The sequence below is a fragment of the Varroa jacobsoni genome, unplaced genomic scaffold (assembly GCF_002532875.2).
Source record: "Varroa jacobsoni isolate VJ856 unplaced genomic scaffold, vjacob_1.0 scaffold_1429, whole genome shotgun sequence".
Classification (NCBI taxonomy): domain Eukaryota; kingdom Metazoa; phylum Arthropoda; class Arachnida; order Mesostigmata; family Varroidae; genus Varroa; species Varroa jacobsoni.
In genome coordinates this window covers 71,138-96,327 of record NW_019214331.1, presented here as the reverse complement: position 1 = coordinate 96,327, position 25,190 = coordinate 71,138, and the positions used below count along the sequence as shown (strand labels likewise).

Below are 25,190 nucleotides of genomic sequence, written 5' to 3'. Positions count from 1 at the left end.
ATATATCTACCTACCTAGACGAAGATAATCTCTTATTCGAGTGCTGCATAAAATCGTCGGTATAGTATGGCACAATGTTTAGTAGTAGGATAATGGCTGAGCTCAAAAATCTGAGCGAAAACATCTGTGACCAATTCTGTATGTCGGTCAATAAAATAAAGCTATTATGAATTAAAGCTACACAATTCACAGATTTCTTGATTGAAACTCCACGTTTTCACGTCACGTTTTTCAGTCGAATATGAAAGCAAAGGTGCTGACGCAGTTGGGAGTTAATAAGGGTATTCGACATTATTGTTGCTGGTAATTGGACTGCCGTCACGAGTAATCAAAGCTATTCTACCCGTGTACAGCGACCAAAAGGACCGATCCTTATGCTCGTCATTCATACGATAGGGACACTCGTCTTTACCTACGATAGTTTTCTTTAAAAATAAGATCTATCAAAATAGATATCTGAACGAATTGACGCTATGTTGCTTCAATGTATAATATGGTCTGTAATAGTGTATATGAAAGCCATTCGTCATTGCCATGTTTGACTTCATCAGTACTTTACTACATTTCCGTATGTCCGTTGTTCAAGTTCGGTGCGTTTGTTTCGTACGGGTAAAATGCTACAGGTACTATTTTTACCTGAATAAGCTTCTCATTGTTAGTATTTCTTCATATTGAAGCTAAATCTCACATCTCACCTCTATTGCGTCGTAATTTTTAATGTGGTTAACCGTATATGATGATAGTGTCTTCATACTGTGCTCTTACAGAAAGCAAGGACTGGGGCAATGCACAGCAACGTGCCTTTTTTACATGAATGGTGAAACTCCCCCTCAAATACTAGGAAAGCTTAAATGTCGTCAGTGCCATATCTATCGCTGAGCTCGGCACGTTGAAGATTTACTACTGTCCGCCTTAATAGATTAACTGATAAAGAACATTCTGCCAACATTCGGCTATATATATCTTCCTATCGATCTGTTCGCAGAAACGTTTCGCATCATGCTTAGTTAGTCATCATGGCGGAGGTGGAAGCGCCCCGAACAAGGCCGCAGCCATGCTTTGATGCTGCCGTGTCAGAGATGGAGGTGGGGGCGTTTCGTTACCTTCGGCGTGAGCTTCACGCCGACTTTTCATTCCTGACGGTGGCGCTGCGTGAGGGTGCCTCCGTTTAATGTGCTGCTCAAGATTCCACATCTGAATTGCCTTATAGCTACAGAGAGTGCAAGCGTATGGGCGTTCACCGGTGTGTGTCCGCCGATGGCGAAGAATTGTGTGCCGGTTATTCGACATGAACCCGCAGAAGTCGCAGCTGTACGCCAGGCTACCATCAGCCTGACGATGTACCTGAATCTGTTCGGAGCCAGCTGTAGTAACGCGAGATGTCGACGTGCCGGGAAAAGCGCTCATTGTGTATTGCCTTGCTGATCGTTGAACACTGGCCGACGATGGTGATTGGGAACGGGCTGCTAAAAGTGGAAATTTAGCGCTGAGCGACTGCAACGCCAGCGATGCAGCCGCCGCGGCGGACGTCACTGAGGACGCGACTGACGAGGGCGAGGAACCAGTCGCTGACGAGCACGGCGGAGTCGTCGAAGTTGAGGGTTTGTGCAAGTCCATAGGGAGGTCGTGGGATAGAGCGGAATTCGAAGACGACAGATGGTCACTATTGGACGAAAGTTGGCTGGCCAGCGAGGATAGATGGTGGTGTCCTGTAAGACCAGACAGGCCGGCAAGTGCGCTTAAAGGATTTGTCGACTGGGGACTGCCATCGGATCCACTACTAACGGCAGCAGCGGCGGCGGCCTGATTCGCCATTAAGGCGGCCGCAGCCGCTGCAGCCAATGGGGTCGCTGTCAGCTCATTGTTGCGCAGGATCAATCGGAGAAGTGCTTCGGAATCTGAAAACATTAGATAACAGTAACGTTAAAAAAGACCCGATATAAATATTTCGCCGTTTCTTTGTTGTTTGGAAGAGTCGAGTTTACGAAACACTGATCCAATTGGACCGTTGGAAGAACACACCGCGGAGTGTACTATTTAGCACTGCCACTACGCCTATCCACGGGGCAAGCGTATGCTTCCTTTCATACCTAAATGTATGATCGTAGATTCTCTCAGTTGTTGAATTTCAAATTCTTGTAATACGCGAATCTTCCAATTACAAAATGCTCCAGCGTCCATCGTAGCTCTGGATTCCGTTGCGGCCCTTAGTACAGAGCTTATAATAATAAATAGGAAATAAGATGGTCCGCCACGAAACTTTTAAATAGATTCGGTATTTTAATAAAAATCAACAACTAATCATGCATGTGAGTTCCCTTTTTTGCTGTTTGTGCCGTATGGGATACTAATGTAAATCAACTAGCATCACCAAAGTACGTGAACAAAGGAGCTGAGTAACGCTTACATGGGCGTTCGGCAAATAGCAACCAACCCTATGTTCTCACTAACAGACTATCAATAGACCATCTAGAGCGACAAAGGGCTACTAGGAACTACTACTTACGGTAAAGGGACCTCTTTCGTTCGGTTGTATAGTAGTAGCAGTAGCGGCAGCAGCAGCAGCAGCAGCAGCAGCAGAAGAAGAAGAAGAAGAAGAAGAAGTTTCAGCCACGTCTTGCGTAGTACGGTACGGATAGAAGGATTTCAGGCAACACCTTCTTGGTTAGATCCGTTACTTTCTGTGCCGTGCGCTCACATCAATTCAAGCTGACAATCGACCCCGCCCGCACGTACTATAGAAGCTCTCTCTGTTTAAACAAGTTGACTCTAAAAAAGCCTTCTCTTGGCCGGAAAAAAGATCTCTTGGCCTTTTCAGTGAAGGCGTCAGAGATGCAGCAGTAAACTAGCAGACGCTTGCGACTTTTTTGAAAAAATAGATAGGAATATTTTTCCCTTGCAGACATCAGCCGATAACTTTTCTCCCCCACCACCACGAGCACCGTCGATTATTTTAGTTGCTTTGCGGTTAGGTATCTTCATAGCGCAGTTAGCCGTGCTTGTTGGACCATGTCGCAATGCATCATTTCAGGACCACGTTCGATCGGCCGATTTTTTTTAGTTTTATCCACATATCTCGCCAGCACTATGATTAACAGTTGAGAGGTCGCATTAGCTGTATAGGTTGGATGATTGGTTAACGCTGTTGGGGTTACGGTGCAGGCAAAAAGCAATCTGCAAATTTTGCTATTGATCATTGTTGTGTTAATAATTGTTTCTTCACTGAGCAAAGCAGTCTCGGCGAGACGGCGAAAAATTGTCTCGTGAAATAAACACTTTGTTTGTACAAGCTTACGGAACACGGGTAGGGTTTATTAAACATTTTTATGATTTATTATCATTATTATTATGCTGGTATTGTGTGTTATTATATTGATCTCTAAACACATTCGGTGATCATTACCACGCACACGTTTGTCTCAACGTGTACATATATGTATGTATATATAGGTAGGTAATACTTCTGTCAATCAACGGACCGCTCTCTTCATCATCGAATCTGTTGATAGCATCTTTTACGATGGAAATGCTGTGATCACTACGAACAAATCAGTCTTTGCTTAAAACATGTCTATTAGATATGCTGTAATATTGTGGGCTCTGGGCTTACAGAACATTATCAACTTCGCGCTAGGGTAATACACACGGGGGTTGGGAGGAAGCTAGTTATGACATGTGCGGAGGTCTGGATATGGCTAGTGAGTAAATAAGGTGGGGCGGAAAGTGTCCTAATCACGACTCAATATGTACCTAATCCCAGACCGTGCATCGTCAGTGTTCCATATGATACACCAAGGGCATTTCATGCTGGGTAGGGCACACAGTATCGAATATCTGAAACGAGATAGCTACGTTAGTTAAGTTGAACGCTCGATTTCACCACAGCATTAACTAGCAATTATTATCACTGCACAACATCCAAAACATTGATCCTAGATTTTCCTATGAACCCATTTTATGGGCCATTATTGACCATCTACGATAAGTTTGTCACGTAGCTTTCAGTTAAGGCTTTACGAAAGCCTTCGCTAAACCCTAGACCGCGAGTGCTTAATTGTGTTTGACGCTTGACGACGATAGCAAAGTACGTCTATTTACGACAGACGCCAGCAGTTGGTCATTGTTCATGGGAAGTCATCTCATCAAGTGTCAGTGTGTGAACAGCCGATAAAGCAAGTCATAGAGATCCACTCTGAAGGATCTTTCGTCTCGATAGAATTCAGATTACTCTGCTATATCATCGTATATAAGCAAAGCTAATAGATGGTTGTCAACATACTGAAATAAACTAGGGAAATACTGTAGCGTAACTGCTTGATGTATTTTAGTAACAAGACCTACTATCGATGGCGCATGTCTCCGATAAGTAATGCCCAAAGCGGCCGATGACACACAAGTTGGCTATCCAAGGGCAACTTCAAGTATCGTAGAAGATTATTTTGTCTGCTAGCTATCCTCGTACTGCTGATACACAATTGTCATTAACAGATTGATCAAAAAAGCTAACGTGCCCAGAATTTGCCATGAAGTGAAGCTGTGTTATCCGGCCGCTTCGGAAAAATGACCAGGAATTTTCATGTAATTAGAATAAAAACACCGTTCTTTTTTCTTTATTATCTACAACATCCCTATATTTTTTATTTGTCATATATATATATATATATATATATATATATATATGTAGAATATATATATATATATCATATAGATATGTTTAGAACTTTCGATTATTACGGAAAATGCTGGAATAGAGGTATCTGATACACCACCTAGCCCTGTTTATATAAGATTGATCATGTCATTTTTCAAAAAGGGAGACTGAGAAAGATGCTCCGAATTATGTTTGGTAAAGTATCCTCTATAAGATAAATGCTCCTTGTCTCTCTTAGTTCTACTAAGAGAGACAAGGAGCATTTATCAATATGCAGACAATATACAGAAATATAGGATAGCAGTAGACCACTCATGTATTTATTGACGTCTGCGACTCCGTTGTAAAATATACTAAGCAAACGGAAATCGTCAGACAACGACCGTACAATATACGCGTTACGCTTTAGCACTTTCCACGATACATCGTAACGATGGCGACTAAGTTATCGAGCAGCACCAAATGGACAGAATCAAACCCGTCACCGGCCGTGGAATTGATCTCGCTCGAAGCGCCTTTATATACGAGAGCTCCAGTGACGTAACTTGAGCTGCCAAAGGCGAAAGAAATCAAATCGTGTTCGAAGTGTTCAGTTAAAATGCCACCCAAAAATGCGTATGACAGAATAAAAACAAGAACGCCTTTTCGAAACACACATTTGCTAGTTGCCTTCTGAACACGTCACCGAATCACCTCATCGTAACCTCGGTTCATCCCCCCTAGCACATCGAGAGCAATAAAACAATGATATCTTGAACGAGTGCTCTATGCTCAGATAGCCACAAAGCTTCGTGCCTGAAAAAAACCACCGTTACAGATATTATTACGTCTACACGGACAATGTACAAGGATACTATACAAAAATCACCATGAAGTCGGTGCAAGATTTGAACCCGACAAACATCGAGAGTTTCTCTTCTGTTCCTTCTACGTTTTTAATTATGTCGTCGTCTCGTGACAGTTCGGTGCTGATCGCAGCACGTCGACTGTGGTGATCCTATAAGGCTCGCGGATTTTATGCGTGCAACAATTCTCCGTCGCAGGACTTCTAGGACCCGGCTAATTCGCGAGCTCATTAAGTCGCCTGCAAATCAACGTAAAAGCAACGAAACATACTAAATATACCGCACTGGCAACAGAGACAAAAGGAAACAAAAAATCGAACGTGAAAGAACGTATGTTGCCATTTACATATAAATATAGATATTACGAATCCGTGTATAAGCTATAGTACAGTACAATCTAGACACGACCAACCTTTGCTTGCGGTATTTGATTCCATAAGGTAGCTGTTTATTACAAAACAACTTAATGATCATCGGAATCAAAGTTATTATTAACGACTTCTTTACGGCGGTCAATAACGATACAAAAAATGAGTACGACATCGCCGGAAAACGAGTGTCCTTGGCAAAAATTCATTGTTGAAAACACGCGCCCAAAAGCACTACTCGATGAAATTATTGTTCGAAGATATAGTAAAACACTTTTCGAATTTTCCGCGTTGATAGTCCCGAGGTGACGATGTGAAGCTTGTACATAATCAGGACCACCTGTAAATAGAATTTAGGTCAGTTGAAAGATTCCAATGGGAAACCGCGCAGTTAGCGCTGCTGTCACAGTCAGCGTACGACCATATATTTGCGAAAGCGTACAATATACATGTGTAACGATCCTTAATACGACGCGTGACTCAGCCACTGAACTCTCATAAATTTCGTGGCCGAGTGAGCTCGACAACCTCACCTGACACTTTAGTCGAAACAAAAAAAATCTTACACTGTTTTATAGAAAAACATGAATTACGGGGTGGGTTGTAGCAAGCCGCTTGGGTTAACATTCTCGGTGATTCTTATCACGCGAAAGTATGGCTACTACTCTCCAACGAGTTATCGGATGAGATTTGTCTGCGAGGACGAGATCATATAGCAGAAAAGAATCCATAATAAAAATATTCTTCGACAAAGGCACCCTGTACATTATCGAATTGTTGCACCGTTTACTATGTGATGCAAAATTCACTTCGTTAATTCAGTGGCTGACGATATTTGGTCGTCAGAAAAATACACTGAATAGTAAATTTCTAAGTAAACCGCCAAGGAGAGCACCATCTCACTACGTAACGTTGACACTGAAACACAACGTAACGTTCGAGAGAAATGCGGTTCTACGAAGTGGAAAAATTGGCTGGTGGATATGGCTGGCGTCTCCATGGCGTGTTTCATATATCGATTACAGGGCAACTGAGAGACCAGTAATGACCAGTAAAATCAGTAAAAAAAAGTTAGACATTAGGGTAAGGTGTATATTCACACAAACAGGGGAGTTTCAGAGGCCTCCTGCTAAACAATGCTAAGAACTACTTTTGATTACATAGGAGTGATTTAATTATTTTGGCAGTGAAATGTATATTACTACAGTGTAAATATCGTAACACCTATGTAAGACGAAGTAAACTTACCGTAGCGTGCTCCTGAAAGGCTAGCTCGATCCGAGCATCGCGTCGTAAGCTGAGAAAAAAGACCCGAACAAAAACTGTCAAGCTTCTGGCAAAAAAAGAAAAAAAAGAAGTCCGACGAAAACCTGAAAGCGCGCAATTTAAAGATTGTGCCTCTGCAGTGCGCAAATACCCAATTAACCCGAATCGTCTCCTCGCATTAAACGCGTCCACCGGTATTAACTACTGAAGGAATACCTATTATGATGTAACAGTCAGCCTGCTATATATATACATTCTGCCTACATGGGGTATACAGGTAATGAAGGGTTAAAAGTTGATTTGGATAAGCTAGCCCCGACGAACTCAAATGATCAAATACATCGGACCCAAACAGGAGCGTTTGTTTTTCGAAATTGGCGTAACTATGCACTGAATCCACGGCACCAAGTTGTCCGCTTCCAGGGCGGCATTAGCAAAAAAATACCCTAAAACCTATGGTTTTACTAGGATTTAGCACAACATAGGCGTTGGCTCGAAGGCCCCTTTTTGACTTCGTCCTGTAAAGCGTCATAGACCGAACCGCACTTAAAACACGCTACTACCGGATTAACTTACCAACTTTGCTCTGTACCGGCACGAACCGCCGAAATATTTAATCTCCACCATCAGAAGCAGTGGCAGTCTTGGTTTGAATAGGTAATTGTTGGCTCGACTACTGGTAAATGGAATTTAGATGTTAGATGAAGCTGCTGATAGATCAGATATCGCAATCAATGTCAAGCTAGGAATTATTACCATACACCGGCGTCTATGTAGTGTGTCATTGAAAATTCACCACTATAAAAGACCAGTATCTTAATTTACAGTCGAGAGTTTACATAAATGCGCCATAATATAACGTTCACGGTGGCATGCTCAGTCACCACGACGCCCGAGAAGCACTGTTCGTCCGAAACAAATCATTTTACTACAATGCACCAGCTTGCGTTACGCGTGCACCAGTGAGCTAATTTTTCTTATAGGGCTAAACGATGCGCGACTCTCTGACAGTTTCAAACGTCGTGAAGCTACATGACGACCTGAGACTACGATAACCGGCCCGATGTTATAGAGTTTCTTGCCCCGGTAGATCTGCGACCACGATTAGAAAACAAAAAAAAATATGGCAGGAAGTGAGGGAGAGAGGCAGGGCAAATTCGGTAACTGTAGAGACTGCGGTAGTTTCTTGGCCGCTGTAGCTTCGCTGTGTTTTTACTCTATCAAATAGTCCATTCTACTGTCGCCATAAGTAGACGTCGTTTAGGTGATAGAGCGAGGATAAAAATCACAGCAGTGGCAAGGGGCGACAATAGCCTTGGCGGCTGTCGTAGATTGTGTCGGCATACTATGGCCTGCGTACCTGTCGAAAACCACTGACTGATCCCTGTAATGGTAGATCTTGTCGGGCCAATTCATTCAGCATAGGATGCTATCGTCGCTTCTACCGCGTTTACGCTCTGTTAAAAAGACGCGTACCTGTGACATGAGTTTGTACGTGTTTACGCCTAAGAAAAAGTCTTCGAAATAAACAACAACAAAGATCGACTCGCAAATTATCTTGTCCATGCGTCCCTCCGATAAGCCTCGATAAGCCATTTTCAACTTATAGTCAAGAATTTACGATAATGCTAAGGTGACTCCCACAGAAAAACTTTAACTAACCAATTAAACACTGTAGCGTTGTATGTAAACGGTTGCTGCCTAAATAATTTTTCATCGTTCATTATGAGCTGACCCTAAATCGAGGTGATACCGAAAATACACGTATATACCTATATACAACAACGCTTTATAGAACTGTGCAGAGTACGCACGAAATACAAATGTGCAAATCCGTAAGGTACAATTACCAGCCATCCTAGCCTTTAATATCCTATCATCAATTAATGGCAAACGACAGAATCGAACCCACAAACGGCAATGCACAGAAACGGCTCTCTGGTGCATTTTATCTAAAAAAGCACCTACAAACATATGACTACGGTCAACCATCGTAGCAGATCCTTAGTGTCAGGGGGGTATCCAGTGACGGCTGTGTCTCTGTCGGGACGGGATAACCGACCGAGGGTTGATGAAAAGAAATGGAGGGGCCGGAAGCAGTCGACTTCTGTTCCCGCTGGCCCGACGTCAGTTCGGGACTACCCGACCATCCCGAGCAACTACGATCCTTCGCATATAGGCAAAAAAAACACCAGTTGTGGTAATAATAGGAGCTGGTTACCACTGCCAAAGACAACACCACTGAAAGCGAGCATCCGTATATATAACGAATTGGAACGGCCAAGCGACCAGACGACGTTGTTATTAATTATGCGTTAACTTTTCGGAGTTCGTTGAAGAAAAAGCAAAAACGTCCACTTTCGGTCAGTGATATAGCGTAGATACAGGAGCAATCGATCAACTGCGAAATTGTTATTAATTATCTATAATTCGATTAGCGTAAATACAATCGGCCAATGCTCGGTCGGATAATATGTACCATGGTATTGGATGCCCTTAAAACAAAACCTGTTCATAGACTGAGACTGATATACACGTATCAAGTCAGAGCAGGTAGCGTCGAATACGATAAAAAATCACACCAGAAAAAAAAAACAAACCGACGCACGTAGTATTATTTCCCTCCTTTGTCGTTATTTTTATTTAAACTTATGTCGCTTGTTCGTTTGTCATCTAATAGCCAACATAACGGTAATATGCTTCTATTGTCGCCAACAGAGTTCACTGCGAGATAATTTTGCCGCACTCCTTTGAGACAGCGAAACGAAGTACTGCTAGTCACGGTATAGAACAACGCAGCAGTCGTGAACCTTTACCATCGTGTAAATCTGTTTGATGAGCTACTTGCGCTCGCTATCTCCTTCAACAAATAGGAGCACCATATCCCAGCCGGAGCTGAAACGGTTGCAGAGGCAACGGCTTCGATTATATTATTATTATTATCATAGGGGAGCGACATAAACTGGACCAACGCGCGGGAAGAAAAGGTGCCCGTCTGCCCATCCGCCATAGGTTAATTCCATCCATTTCTCTTACCATAGGCTCACACAGGTCATGGCACTGTGCTGCTTGCTATGGATGTATGTGTGAAACTGAGTGATTGTGCCTGTATAAACGGCCGCATCAGCACAGAGTGGTACTGTAACAGTAAATGCTGTTACGAGAACTGGCGGTACGTGCCTGAACTATATTCGCATGGCCATAGGAGCCTGACCCACCCAAATAGCAGACGTCTTTCGGTGACAGAGGCAGCAAGCACCCCGCTGTGGAGTCGAGGAGTCCACCCCATTTCGGAGGAACAGCGGCTACAATGGCTGTGAAAAATCGCTATTGTGCCACGATCTGGTCTCTTACTTGCGTTCTATAGCTTTTTTTTTGTACAATAATCATGCTAGACGTAGCTACAATACTATCCACGAAGAAGTCTTGGGACGATGCGAGAGACGTACGAGTCCCATCAACTTCGATGGTTAAGGTTAGACGAGTGTAGCGTCAACGTGCGTGATCGCTTTAGAAAAATACCGACGGTACCACTGTGTTTGTTGCGCCTTCAATAACGTTTACTTTAGAAAAACAGAGGCACCTCTAGATAGGTAATGTGGGCGCAAACGGGATCCTTGCAAACAAAACGAATCTGCTGCGGCCAACGGTGCCATTGGAGGGCAGAAAGAAGATAGATTCTTGTGCACCACTTACTTCTACTTTTCCACAGGACGATAGACTGTTAATAGGCACAGACAATGAAAAGTAGGATCTAAGCAGCAGAAACAACGATAACAATAAGTGATCATAACGCTTCCATAAAGCGTATATTGTTCGCGCAAAGACGCACATATCCTTATAATAGTATTAAAAAATCTACTGGCACTTGTTTGGTCCGCCCCTTTGTCAAAAGTCCTTTGCCTTTTGCCAAAAGTCCTTTGTGTCCCGTGTGATCTCTGCCAGAAGTGCGTTTGTTTTCACATAGCACGCTTCCCGAAGGCAACATCCATCGCGCAGATCACATCAGCTAATTCAATCATATATACTGTTCGGTTCGTTTATTGACTTCAGACGACTCGCCGACAATAATCGATCGGTAGCTAGCGTCTAGCGCTACCAAAGCAGGTCCCCCCAACGACAAATGCACGCAACCACATCAATAAACTTACCCTATTATTTGTTACGTTTGACCATCTTCACCCTGCCTTATCATCGTCACCTTCATCAATTTCCTACACTCACTTCTTGACTTTACTATTTTTTCATATTTCGTCGTATCAATATAATTATTCTCTTGTTACTTTCCCCTAAAAGAACAGTTCGCCATGCCACGTCGAACGACAAAAACCGGTTGTTACCTTTCGCCTTTATGTTAACACCTACTGTCAATACGGCAGGTTTTTTTTACCTGGGTTTTCTACCTGAGTTCCTCTTATGCAGGTATCGATTTAACTATATGTTTTTCATTTATATTCTTTTGGTTAGTGTCCGAGCAGGCGTTTCGGACAAAGCTGATTTTGTCGACTCACGATTGCTGCTGGCGTTTTGCCTTGCAATGAAATATGAAGTTTCGAGCATCGGTGAGGTAACCAGCGCCTGTCGTCTGCCTACCTCTCCATCTGCTATTTGCCGGGATGGTCACTTAGGAGACATCTGAAGAAACAACTGCTGGCCAACGATAGTCGCCACTGCCACGGAATCGTTGCTACAGCGGCGTCCGCAGCAACGGCCATAATCAGTCGTCGAGACGCCACTGACTGCCCAGTCAGTAGTGAATTCGACGACTGTGGCAGAAAACGCGCATGGCACGAAGCGCCATAAAAGTAACCGCACAACGGCCCACTGCGGCAGCGAAACTTCCATAGGTTGCGTTGCTACGCTGACTTCTGTTTCTCCTCCAGCGTTAAAACTACTACTGCTGCTGCTGCTGCTGCCGCCGCCGCCGCCGCCAGTACCGCTTTGGTTCGGGGCCAATCTCTGGCGTCACCCACCTCCCACGTAATAAAACAGCAGCAGTAGTGGCAGCAGCAGCGTTCGTTACGACTCCGACGCATTAGCCGCCGGCGAAGCGAATGCTGCTGGTGTCGTTGCCGTGCTGCAGGGCTTCTTGTAATGCTGTTATAATAGACCTAAGCAGTTGCGACGTTATGCGCAGTAAAGGTGACAACCTGACTTCGTTAACGGCGCCGCCGCCGCCGCCGCTGCTGCTGCTGCTGCTACTGCTGCTGCTGTTGCTGCTGCTGCTGCTGCTGTTGCTGTTGCTGCTGCTGCTGTTGCTGCTGCTGCTGCTTCTGCTGCCTTCGTTCTTTCCTATCAAATATGTCGCCATTACCGAGGCTGTCCTTCCATTGTGCATTTACTTACCCTATAATGGAAATCGCGTAAGCGGGCAACAGACGAAATGCATGAACTCTGTATAACTAACTGCTGTTTTTGAATTGCAGCAGTTGACGGCTGTGAACACAATAATAAGCTGACGCTACGAGGAAGAGGCTAAAGGAAAGTCGGATAGACCGAAGGAGCTTCGAGAAATGACGGCACCGAAAACTCTTACTGCTACAGTTGTTACAGCTAGTAACTAACTAGCCTTGTGTTTGCCGTTCATTCAAACGGCAATTGCATACAGCATTGACTACGATGAACAGCCAATGGACAAAAGGCCATTGTAACTACTCTCATGCTACCGCTGCTGCAGCAGGACGAGTTAGAGATCAGCGCGCTTGCTACGCAGTGTTCCAGATTTCGACCAGCCTCAATAAGAGTAATCTCACTAAGCGAACAGACGGTACGATTGGCCTCGAACAAGAAGGCTCCTGCCTACGTCTTCCACAGCTGCAACAATAGCAGTTGTCGCATAGCAGATGGCCATCGTTACCATTATCACAACCACCCCTCTACGAGTACTTCTATAACAGTGTTGCAAATGTTGTTATCAATTATTGCCGTATGATTTCTACTGCGATTATTTTGACCACTGTCTTTACTTACACAGTCCGTTTTATCATCAATACGCAATCACACACAATCAGAAGAATACAAATCAGACTGCACAGGTCGCGACAAACTGCTCCGTAAACGTAACGGGTAATAAACACACCCGTGCTGATAACAAAACACGTCTTGCCGTGCTGTCTCAAACTACGTATCTATTAGACGACTACAATATTTATGTGCAACTGTAACTGCGGCCCTTCGCCACGTGAATGAACCGACGTTCCGTGAGACTACCGATGCCGCGCCACAAGCTTTCCAGCGGCAGCAGACATATAGCGCGAGCGGTTCCTTCCCTTCATTTTTCCGTCGGTTAGCTCTCATTCGCGCACAGTTGAAGCCAGAACGATGGTGCGACATCGTCAAATACTCGCCGCTAAAGCCGCCTCACCTGCCAGTGCCTTCGTCGCTGCGAGCGACATCGATACCGGCAGCAACTGTTGCTTTAAGATGTCGAGTCACGCCATTATTGCAATACATTATAAAAGTAGAAATAATTTTGGTCATAGTAGTACTTCTGCTACCCTGATAGTGGCAGCCATTTGCGTGGGTTGACCTACAGCCTTGCTCGGCTGTTCTTCGTCCGATTCAAGCTGCCTGTGCCACTGCACGAAAAATTTGGCCTGAGTAACCCCGCGCTGGTGGCAGTAATGGCGACGAAGTCGAACAGATCCCGCTGTCGCATTTAATGCATTTAGCCGATAATAGCTGAGTGGGAATGCCTGACAAGGAAGTGATTGACGGCGGTGTACTGCCGCTGCGACAGCCGAGTATGCTCATGTGTACGGCGCCGTGCAGTGGTAGTAAACACCTGTTGCCACTGTCTTACTCATGATCGTTATCAAGCAAATAGATGCTGTAGGCAGACACAAAATTGAATGGCTACAAATGCTTCTACGGTGACAACGTTCGACAATCTGGCAATCCTTACAATCAGAGCCCGCTCGTGGTGTGCACACTCGTCACGATTACATTCACTAAACGAGCGGCGGTGAACAAGCTCACGCCGATTACGACAACATCCTACCAAAGAGACCAAAGTCGACAAATCCCTTGCCTATATATTTTACCAGTGGATCTTTGACTATATGCCTTGTTTTTCCTTGGGGTAAATAGAGCTCCTTCGTCTAAGCCAGATGAAGCTCATCCGTTTCGAACAACGAAATGGACAACGCAGTAAACGTAGACGCACACCCACTCAGAACCAACCCTTCAAGCATAGTAAAATAAGTTAGTTTGTCATCGACAAAACTTCATCGTACCGCTTAGTATTATTGTTTAGCGCTTCCTCGTCACCGGTCTTCGCACAGCAATAACAAATGCTTGTTCGTCATATTTCCACGACACTTTCGGTTCTGTCTACTTGCATCTATAACACTTACCCGCTATAGATGTTTTTCTACAATTTAATTGTAATTTATATATACATATATATATATATAATTTATATATATATATATATATATATATATATAAATAATATGTATATCAAGTTAGCTAGTACTATTGGTCATCAGGATAGCAAACTATTTTTGGCAGTAGCATTGACAATGGTGATGCGATTAGGCTTAACCCACATCGGTCACTTGACATTCCTAATTGATGTCCTTCCTGTTACTTCAGCAATGGTCCGTAAGGTAAGTACCAGACACCGTAGCTTAGTATTGTACAGTTAACTCTTTGTCGACTCTCTGTTTCACGGTAACAGTCGTGAAAGCAGGCAGTAGAATATACAAACAAAGGCATTTCCACCCCAGTAGCGCACCGTAACTCATCTACTGTGCAGGTCTTCAGGGTCGAATTTTCCATCTTTCTTGGTTTACCGCAGTGCCTATTGCCATCATCATCAGTGTCGTCGTCGTCGCCCTCCGCTTGCCCATTTGTCAACCGTAGTATTTCTTCTTCAACGTCTTCTTTAGATGAGTAACAAGTGTGAAAACCAGTTTGCATGAGCAAGCGCCTCTGTGCTGCATGCAACAACTACTGTAGAAATCAACAGACAGATCTGGGACTAAACAGATCCAGCAAAGCTAGAGTGTTCGGGCACTCTTGCTGGCTGGGCAGGTAAAACTGCTGTGCTCAGTTCTTCCGTCTAAGCGATTGTCTAAGCGGCTTACCGATCATCGCTCAGTCCATCCATCCATCCGTCCGCGCATCCATCTCACAATTTGGCTGAGAAGATGACATAAGAATTAGGAACAAATGTGTTACGATACGCATGACGCGATTGCTGACGCAATAATAACATTGTTGTTATTCAGTCCACTAGTCTGAAGGGAAAGGAACACATTTTCATTTTCCTTTCGACGGCTCCAAGACTGTGCAAAACATTATAGTTTTCGAGGAGAGATCGCGCGCGAGCCAATTCTATGATGGGTAAAATGCAACGTCTCGACGACGTAAACGTTGCTGTTCTTACTACTGCTTCGATGATAGGTTCGATTTGCTGCCCTACTCGGCCATAATGATCCAAATTGTTCGGTATTCACGTAACAAAGGCGAGGCCGCAGTAGAAGGCTAATGGATACAAACAAACAAACAAACAAACGTCGTATAGTCACAGGGACAGCACGAGAAGGCGGTTTCGTCGCATCTAGACTTCGCCTAATCGTTCACTACTACGAAAAGGTACAAGTGAGGAATCACCGAAGGCTAGATTTCTCGTCTAATGAAGGTTTTGGAAACTTCCATCGGACGGCAGCGATTCAGTTAATGAGAATAGACCACACGGAATAGGATGGACCAGGTCGTGCACGGCCAGCAAAGTCCGACATGATGGCAATGACAATTGGGACAATGGCGCGTTTTTTCGAAAAGCAACTTGCAATGTATTAATTGATCTGTTGGATGGCAGCCGAGGGAACTGTGTTCCTGAACACAGCGATGGAGGTCGTAATGGCATATGATGGTTCTATGAAAAAGAAAAAAAATGCCTACCCTAGTTTTCGTGCGCTATGTTTTTGTCATACTTAATACATGCATATAACAGTAATATTCGTGACGTATTCGATTTTAAGCAAGTTCGCTCGATTATTCGATGTTGACCATAAATAATTATTACCTCCTTAGTTTACAGTTTACAGACTTCCCATCGGCAAAACAAGAAGGCTCATGCATTTTTCGTGTCGGCTATCGTCGTCCCCGCACAACCCCAAAACACGCGCAGCAGCAGCAGCAGCAGCAAGTAACTGGTCCTATTCCGGGACGATTCTACGAGGTAAGCACTTCTTCCTGGACAGCGCCGCTATTGGGGTACCCTGCTGGTCGCATCTAGTACTTCTGCGTTGTTTTTAACGCCGATAGCGCTGCGCGTGTAGCAGTTTCTAGTGTTCTTTTGGACAAATTTCTCTTTGCTTTGAAAACGACACGGCCCAGGCTACGACCTACGTGCGGCTGCAATCATTCATTACATCGCTTCGAACCCTGGCTACTACGGCTGTGCCGTTACCATTGGACCAGGGCTTATTCTAACACGCGTTCGTACACTGCAACACACAGCTGCCGTTGCCTCACAACATGAAGTAAAATCTAACCGCAATGCTCTGCTCTCCGAGCAGCTTCACCGCGTCGTATACTTTAGGTTTTTTTAACTGCAGCGGCGTAATTGCCAACTGATAGCAACAACGACAGTAGCAGTTTAGACAAACGAAACTAACAAGCAATTTTTGCAGACAGTTGCTGCTGCAGCTGCCACTAGCGTTACAAGCAGATTACATATGGCTAGAGATTTGTGTGCCATCGCTTTGTTGGCCAGTCGACAGTTCGTTGCCGATATTGTACTTCGTCTGTCTTTTGTTCCTTTTTTCTGCCGTTTGTTTTCGTACAACGCCCATTGCCGTCGCTGCTGTGGTGGTGATGATGGCTGTAATAGTTGGGTTCTTGGAGCTGCAATGCCGCAGCGGCTCAAACTTCATCAAAGACCAGTAAGGCAACGTCGAGCAGTCCAAATACGGACAGCAATAACGGCACAGGTCCATATGTGTACGGTAATGGTTTTCCTGCAGACACTGCTGGCATCGAAGTCCGCCATGCCGTCAGTACCGTCATGCACTGGATTAGACTAGCAGCGGCACAGCATAGTTCAGCATACGCCACGATAGCAACGCAACATCACAATGGTCATGCTGCTGCTGCTGGCGATGGTTACCATGGTGATCGAAACTGCAATAAATGGTCGGTATTGGTGATGGGGCAAGAAGGCCGCACCGGCGGCAGGTAGGGAGGCACGGCTGGTCGGCCGGCCGCTAACGCTGTTGCATACCACACGAAGCGACTGACAAAACGAGCTGCAGAAGCGGATTTGTTCCAACTGGGCTAAAAAGTTGTTGTGAATCTGTACATTATGTGTGCATACGGATTTGTTGGTGATCTAAGCATCTATGTATTCAATGTGGCCCAGTTATTGGGAAGAGAGACAGCAACGAAATATATTATGTAAATAAACTGATAGAACCAAGAACTGCCTACGCTAATAATCTCTATAGAGGGTAGAAACGCGGTGCTAATATAAAATCCAATAAGGACAGATAATGTTCTTTTAGAGTATATCCACCTGCTTTATTTCCCTGGAGAATCTCGTTTGTCAAGTCTCGGTAAAACGATGCCGCGGTTATAGCGGAACTCGGCGCGTTGTGTTTCATCTAAATTCGTACTCACTTGATGGACGAAACTTGACCCCTTTCTACCATATATATTGCACTAGGCAATCGATCCTTTTCTGTCATACATATTGCATTTAGCAACCTTAGTTAACAAGCCATGATATCTGAACGTAGTTTTTGCTCATTTTCGTTTGACATTTCCAGTTTGACTAAAGCGGTCGGCTGGCAATTCTTTGAAAAAAGATCTCGCAAAGCTCCCCGAAGGCCATATGACTCCTACAAAATCGTCTATATTGAGCTTACGATCGTGTACTGCAAAAGCTCTACACTGTCTCTTATATATGGTTTTAGACTGCTATAAGGAGCGCTCGAAAAAGGAGTGCTTTACCACGACGCTAGCTATCGATGCCCATAACGGAGCTAAGCGATTTTGTTAAGGTGTTACTTTACATCAAGTAGCCCTGTAACCGGCAAGCGTTGCCGAGTCTACAGTTTTTTCATGTAAATTCAACTTAGATCAAACAAGCGCGACGGTCTATACATCGTTAGCACTATTTCCGACATTAATCTGCCTCATAGCTCGGCCCTGCTTGGAAGCATCATGTCGTTCAATTATCCAGTACGCCACTACATAGGCCAACCGATTGGTTACTCAATGAAGCATCGAATAGAAAAGGAAACGCGTTTGTCCAGCTACGAAGTGTCTGTACCATTGAAACGATATTAGGACTTCGTTAAATTTATGAATCGGTTATATTTTTCCAGAAGCCACAATCGGGACTTAGCCAACTCGCGTTAAAACAAACGTTGCATTTTTCGTTTTTTGTTGCTACGGTGTCATTCACATTCTGACAACTTCAGCGATATTCTCTGATATGATGTCCTTTCTTATTCATTGAAACAGCTGTAGACAATCCTAAGAACAAGCGTGTCATCCCCCAGCACCGAGCTGTTACGCAGCTAGGTAATCTGGCTACTAGTACTGGATTATCCTACAAGAAGTATGCCATATCTCTAACTAGCCCTAGCACTACCGCTATACCAACTGATCATTCCAGACGAGTGAAGTTCGCTCAGTGCTGAGTGACGGCCGTTTTCAATCAAGCGTTAACTTTAAAGGCCGATCTGTCCTACTCGATTGACCTCGAGCTGTCGCTGGTGTTCCCGTCACTGAAATGATCAGCTTCAGCCGCAACAAGCTAATTGATAACAAGCAACCATTAAGTAATTTACTCCACTGAGTCAATACGATTGGTTTAGTGGCTACACGCCCTGTCTCATGGAGCTGTACGTGCGGGGAAACTTTTATACCGTGTTTGCTCGATTTGTTCGGCGCCCCCCGCCTCCTTGTGACCAGAGAAAGTAGGCTGACCGACCGATAGCCGACGGCAGGTATCAGCCTGACACCCGCCATTGTCCATGACGGGACCTGTACCTAGTCTCCGACCCGTACTCGTCTACGTATACCTAAAGTAGGCACGAATGAATGTCGATCTAACGCTCATGGCAACGATGCTACGGTACAGTTATGACCATTCGACTGCGTTCTAGTCAGCTTTTAAACAGATAGATTTCTGAGTAACTGGAAATAGCAATATCGGCTGTAACCAGCTTGACACGAGGGCCCGCAGCCACCGCGGCAGACCTATACCTGTTTGTAGGCGTAGAGCTTTTGCCATGCGCTTCACGCATGTAGCTCAGGCTGTTGTGGCAGATATTTCAGCAAACAGGATCAGAGTTCCTTAGCCCATCGCACTTTTTGATGGCATCGTTCCCAATGTCCGTTCTGTGGACGCGACTCTCGCGGCTGCTGTCGTTATCGTCTGTGGCACACCGTAATAGAACCGAGTATTAAACCAGACCGGACCGACGCAGACGGCTCAGCCTCGCGGGACAACCCGATGACGGCAGCGCCACCACAACTAGCTTAAATTGGTCAGAGTTATAAGCAAACGCCGGCTGGGTTCATTCACAAAGCGCCAACAGCATGGCCGCGTAGCCGGCAGTACCAACAACAATCAGTAACAGACGCCGCTACACAACATCGGAAGGCACAACGCTACGTCGCTTAGTTATATGGCTAGCGTAGCAGCAGTCGGCGAGCTGACGGGCAAACGTCACGCATCCTGTAGACATAGTTATGTATGCAATATAATAGCAAACCGATGAAACAAGCACATGTGTCGTTACGCGGTGAGTGGACGAAATGGCAGTATCCTGCGACTGTGAGATTAGCGCCGTGGACGCTGATTGACGCTATGAGACAAGTCTACAATACGCTGGCCAACCGTGCGTATAATATGAATAGCATGCGGTCGCTTCATATGTCTGTGGGGATTTTATATAATTATCAAGACAGATTAAAGCAGTGAACGGCGACATGATTCAACAGAGCTCAATAGCATTTATACCCGTAATTTATTCAAACTCAGTAGACTGACCGCTATATACATCGCTAAACAACTGAGCTGCTGGTGAAATACAATTTTCTTTATTTCGCATTATGTAAAACTAGAAAATGTCGAATGCAGGCAAGTCGGCACAAAGTAGAACGAGTGATGCTTCATGTCTTTTCTCATGACAAACATTAGCAAACAACTCGTTTCTCTAAGCTTAATCATCCCATATTATATAGTGTATTCTTGTTCCTACAGAAGATTGCCACACCCGCGAGAGGCAGCCAGAGAACTTACTTATGGATCAAGTAACCAGCACCAGCTGGTCGATGGCAGAAATGTAGCTTTTAGAGGATCCTAGGGACTGCCCTAGCATCCTTCGAAAGTTCGTTTGTATTGCCTCCATGGTCACCTTCTTGCTCCCCCCAAAACCAAATAACTTCGCCGCTCGTTTCGAGTCAGTTCCGTTACAATATCTAAGGAGCCCTGGTACGAAGTGGGAATGTGCTGCCTATCAGCCGACAACGACCTTAGTGAAAAGGCTCCCTCCGCAGAAGGGGTCCTGCAGGCCTGGTCGAAAACTCGGAAAAAAGTTCGGCTTGCTATCTATGCTGGACCTCTAGAGACAACAACTATATAGGAAACTCGTTGTTCGACTACCGAAAATCAAGAACCTTCGGAGGTGGAGAGAGGTTTCGAGGAAATACGAAGAACAAAGCTTGCTGGGGCTTGTTAACTGCCCCGCGACAACATACCCGAGCCGCATTTTCGTCCAGTGACCTCTAATTGTAAACACCGCTATCCCCGAAATCGTTCGCTCTCATCCTGCAGATAGCTCCTCACACCCTCGGCGGCGGTAGAACTTTTCGAAAACACGAATTTTCATCATTGTACCTAAAACCTATTCGGCACAGAATTGGCCTCCTCCAGAAAACTTTAGCCGTTGTTCGATCGCTCGCCTCGAGTGCTATGAAACTCAAAACTGCAGCCATCTGTAAAGCATTTGGAGAAGTTTCTTCAGTGCTTCGAACTGCTTCGGTACCGAACAAAGCTCTCCAAAAAGCCACAACAAGGGCCTTAAAACCGACGTAGCAAAGAGATATCCTACACTCAGTCCCCCAGAATTTTCGTACGGGCAGTGCCTTCGGATCGATGAACAGTAATCTTAGTAGGCAAAGTATCTCAACGGAAGCTATCGAACGAAACAGATGCAGAACCCCGACTGCACCGACGGAGCAAATTGTGTCGATCAGCGGCCGCTGTTTAGCCTCAGTCAGTTGAAAGCTGACAGGATCCGGTTTGTTGTCGAAAGTACGGCATGAAGTTCCACTACACAGCTTGAGTTCACAATGGCTCATTGAATAGTTCTTAAGCTTTTGAAGCAAATTAGTCCTCGAAGCGCCTAAGTCCTTCATAGATACTGATACTTTGTAATAGGTATTTTCAATATAAAATCTTGTGTCTATCACAAGCTTCGGCTCGCCACATATAGACATTTTTTGTTGTGACAACTTCTTGGCGCAACAATTTCTCACTAACGGTTCGCCGGTAACGGCTTGGCTCGGAGTAGAGTCTGAGTCATCTTATCCATTAACAACAGAAAAACAGTTTTAGCTAGAGAAGTCAATGACCTGGCTAATCATGACCGCGACTATCTTTCTCATAAATACTGCATCTCTTTTTTGGCTTCTTACTTAAAACAATATACTCGTTTCTGCTTCACATCTGTACTAGGAAGAAAAATGCCCGTTTCCTTAAATTATCGTTTCCCATCCGCCATACACAGCACTGTACTTTCGAGCTTGCAACAAATTCACACCTGAAACAATTCCAGGTTGGCAGTACGCCTGAAATAATGATACTGCAACACGTGAAGGACTCAACATAACACAACAACGTAAACGCTTTTTCCGTTGGACACTACGAGTATAACGAACAGTATATGAGCTCAACGGACCGTGTTACAAGCGAACGGTCAATTTTCAGGCTAGTAGATGCCAGCGACCCACAAGACGGGGCTGTATCGCTATGAAATCAAATGCTCACAATGATGATTGTATCGCTCGACGCAATAGCGCACCTGTGAAAGGACGCAGCATCAGGTAACCGATTCGAGAATACGTTATCGTCGTTTTAATAGAGATAAAAATGTAATAAGGCAGCGGCCGTGTTCAGCAGTAGCTGTTATCTTGGTAACTCGCCTGTTGCAGAATCGGATAAGTATCAGTTCCTAAGAAGCATATTAGGCATCGTAAAGTGTAACGTCAAGTAGCCAGCACCATATGACCCAAGCACGGACCTTTAGCCGGCCGTTGTGGCGAACATTATGGAATTTCATTATGAACGGATAATTTACACAAATACATCGATAATACACTAACCCGTTTATCTAACCTGCAAAGCCGCCTCGTTGGTATCATTGCAAGACACTTCGGCGTTCCTCATTCACGATACAATAATATGTCTATAGAAGAGGTCTCGTCATCGATGGCTACTGTCAATGGAACAAACGATGGTGTATACCGGTAAATGAAACCTAGTTAGTTCCATATCCTAATGTCAATAGCCGCTGTACCAGCCGCAACGGGATGCTTCCAACAGAGATATTCAGCATTTAATTTTCTTTTAAAACCAACCCAACTCATACTCAAACAAGGATATTAAATACGGAAAACTGCGTCGAGTTCAGTTCAGCTTTCCTATTCAGTTCTATTTCTTTCCACCGCCCTCGCCGTAGCCGCTTATTCATCGTCAAGTTACTCCTTTCTCTCACAAACAACAACAATAACGCAGCAGAGATGCACCCCGCGCTGGATGCCCATCGTCTGGACTAAGACCTAAACAGGCTTGGCAGTGACTGCTATCTTCGTTGCGGTCGTGCGTTTTGCACCAGTTTTTTTTCTCTCGGATTCTTCCTCTACCGCCACGACCATTTCCTTTTCCCCAAGTCTAATATTTATATATATATATATATATGTATATATACAGAGTCATTGTGATGATGATTGTGCTGATTTGATGACTCGACGCAGCAGTAGCGGCTTCGGCTGTGACTCTGCCTCGGTCGTTGCCAGCACGCAGCGACAGTAGATATTCTCTGTCTTCTCTCTTGGCCATTCTGAGCTCTCCTACTCTCCAGTTGCCCACTGATGGTGACGGTTGTCCATTCGCGGAAGGAGCCCTCTTTGCAGGGAGCTACGGCTGTTACAACGACGACATCTTGTGGCCGCCGCCGTAGCGGCTGCTGCTTCTGGTATTGGCGACGAGTGTGACCCGTGGGGTTGGTGGCTGTTCCCTGTTACCTGTGCCTGGTGCGTGTCAGCGTAGCTCGTCATCGTCATCGTCGTTGTCATCATCATCGTCGTCATCATCATCATCGCCATCGCCGCCGTCATCGTCGTCGTCGTCGACTGCTGGACTGTGCAGATGAGAGTCAGTAGCAAAGCCAGCGGTGGCCTGTAAGCACAGGTCACTAACCCGCTGTGAGAGAGCTGACAGGCACACAAGCAGTGTTCGCCGGTACGACGACTAGTACTACGCCACAGTTGGCGATTTTCTGGCGCCGTCTCGATTCTGTACCGTTGAGCTCCTTACGCGAATGACAACAGCACACAACAGTCACCAATTAGGGCTAACGTTACCAGCAACCACTGCAGTTCTACGATTATTCGACCCATCTATGGTGAACCCAACAGGAGATCGACAGGCCAGCCTTTTCGCATAGGAAACGGAGGGCGAGCAAAGTGGCACAAGCACAGCGCGACCGTTGCGAGCCCATCATGATAATGGTGATGATGACAACAACAGCGACAACGCTCAAGTTGATGATGGCAATTTTGTTGGTCTACCACGCATTGGTTGGTCGGTAAGTCCGTTCTTGGTCCACGATAATGCAAAGCTCGTAGCACAAGAGGCGAAAAGGCCGAAAGCTTTGGAACGCTTGTTTCTACGATTGGGTTCATTTGTTGTGAGATGCAGCGCCATAGAGGGAGCGCCTGGCGGCGCCTAGTGTTCACCAGGCAACCAGTGAACAGGCAATGAATGCTAGCAGAGGGTTTAGCCGACGCTCATAGAAAAGACGATACGAAGGAATCGCTATTGCGGGCGACTCCCTGATGATCCTAGCATCGCTGTTGAGGATACTCTGCAGTCAGGTCAGGTCACATGCCACCAATGGCAATAACAGTAGCATGCCGTTTCCGGAACAAAAAAGAATAAGATCAAAGAGAGCAAAAGAAGACAGGCGCCCTTTCGGGGTTTTTACGCTCTACTTCGTGGAACCTGATAATAGAGTGACGACGATGACGACGGTCTCCTGCTCGTTGATGAGACTGGTTAAAAAGCGGACCGCCTTAGGGTTTAGGGTGAAGTGCACCTGAACTGCGTGCAATTACTGCTAGGACAACTAGCGCAGAGCCTTATAAAAAATAGCCACAAGAGATAGATATCTTCAAGTCGAGGGCGCTAACGGCTAAAACGGTCATCGAGGGAGATTTGTATGCGGATCTCCTTTCATTCCGTGGGATCACTACTATTCAAACAAATCGTTTCTTAGTCACCGAAACAGCCGGAGACATCACAGTTGATAGATAATGCCAAAAATACAATGTACGCACATTGGACCCGCAACCGCACATACAATATACGTACCGACGTGTACCACCAATTATGGTGAGGCGTTTTTATATTCAGTTAGATATTCATTGCCATTCTAAATCTCAATTTATTTAGCATTCCACGTACAATGACCCAGCTTCGAACTGGCAGCTTTACACATCTTTGTTTCTTCGATGCGAAATGTACTTGTAGATCAACGGCAAATTATAGTAGACATTTCAAATCTTCATTTCGAAGGTGGTTCCTGATGGAAATATTTCTGCTCCGTTTGGGCATCTATTCTACAGAACAAGCTCGGCTTCCCCCTCATTGCATTTTCCCATCCCAAGCAGAGCTGTGGACGCGGTACGACGACGCGTTTGTCATCGTGTACTATTTGCCAACAGCGTGCCCGAATATTCAGCTCTGCATACATTTGCAAAATCGCCACGAACCCAAAGCAGCGTTATTCTTTTCTTCCTGCTCATAGCAGC

The 25,190-nt window shown here is 45.1% G+C and overlaps 2 protein-coding genes across 5 annotated transcripts in view; both read right to left on the bottom strand.

The window, feature by feature from the left end:
• Window positions 1-10: 10 nt before the first annotated feature.
• The window catches only part of LOC111270019 (uncharacterized), a 45,279-nt gene continuing 20,099 nt past the window's right edge, over window positions 11-25,190 (bottom strand). The window contains exons 1-3 of one of the 3 annotated variants that reach the window (XM_022850009.2): window positions 13,101-25,190; window positions 3,751-3,834; window positions 11-1,898 (exon numbers count right to left, since the gene is read on the bottom strand). The exon at window positions 13,101-25,190 is cut by the window's right edge and continues 20,099 nt beyond it. In XM_022850009.2, coding sequence (XP_022705744.1) covers window positions 1,015-1,898; window positions 3,751-3,769 — 903 coding nt within the window. In that variant the 5' untranslated portion in view covers window positions 3,770-3,834; window positions 13,101-25,190 and the 3' untranslated portion in view covers window positions 11-1,014. Of the gene's footprint in view, window positions 1,899-2,506; window positions 4,799-13,100 lie in introns of those variants that run through there. The other 2 variants (XM_022850011.2, XM_022850012.2) reach the window with 2 other exon arrangements.
• Window positions 4,943-25,190, bottom strand: part of LOC147752181 (uncharacterized) — a 47,160-nt gene continuing 26,912 nt past the window's right edge. Inside the window, exons 2-4 of one of the 2 annotated variants that reach the window (XR_015314789.1) lie at window positions 7,113-7,161; window positions 5,909-6,204; window positions 4,943-5,735 (exon numbers count right to left, since the gene is read on the bottom strand). Coding sequence is in view for 1 of the 2 variants with exons in the window: in XM_086972337.1 (XP_086828463.1) it covers window positions 5,960-6,204; window positions 7,113-7,161 (294 nt within the window). In the remaining variant the exon portion in view is untranslated. Of the gene's footprint in view, window positions 6,205-7,112; window positions 7,162-25,190 lie in introns of both variants that reach the window. The other variant, XM_086972337.1, reaches the window with a different exon arrangement.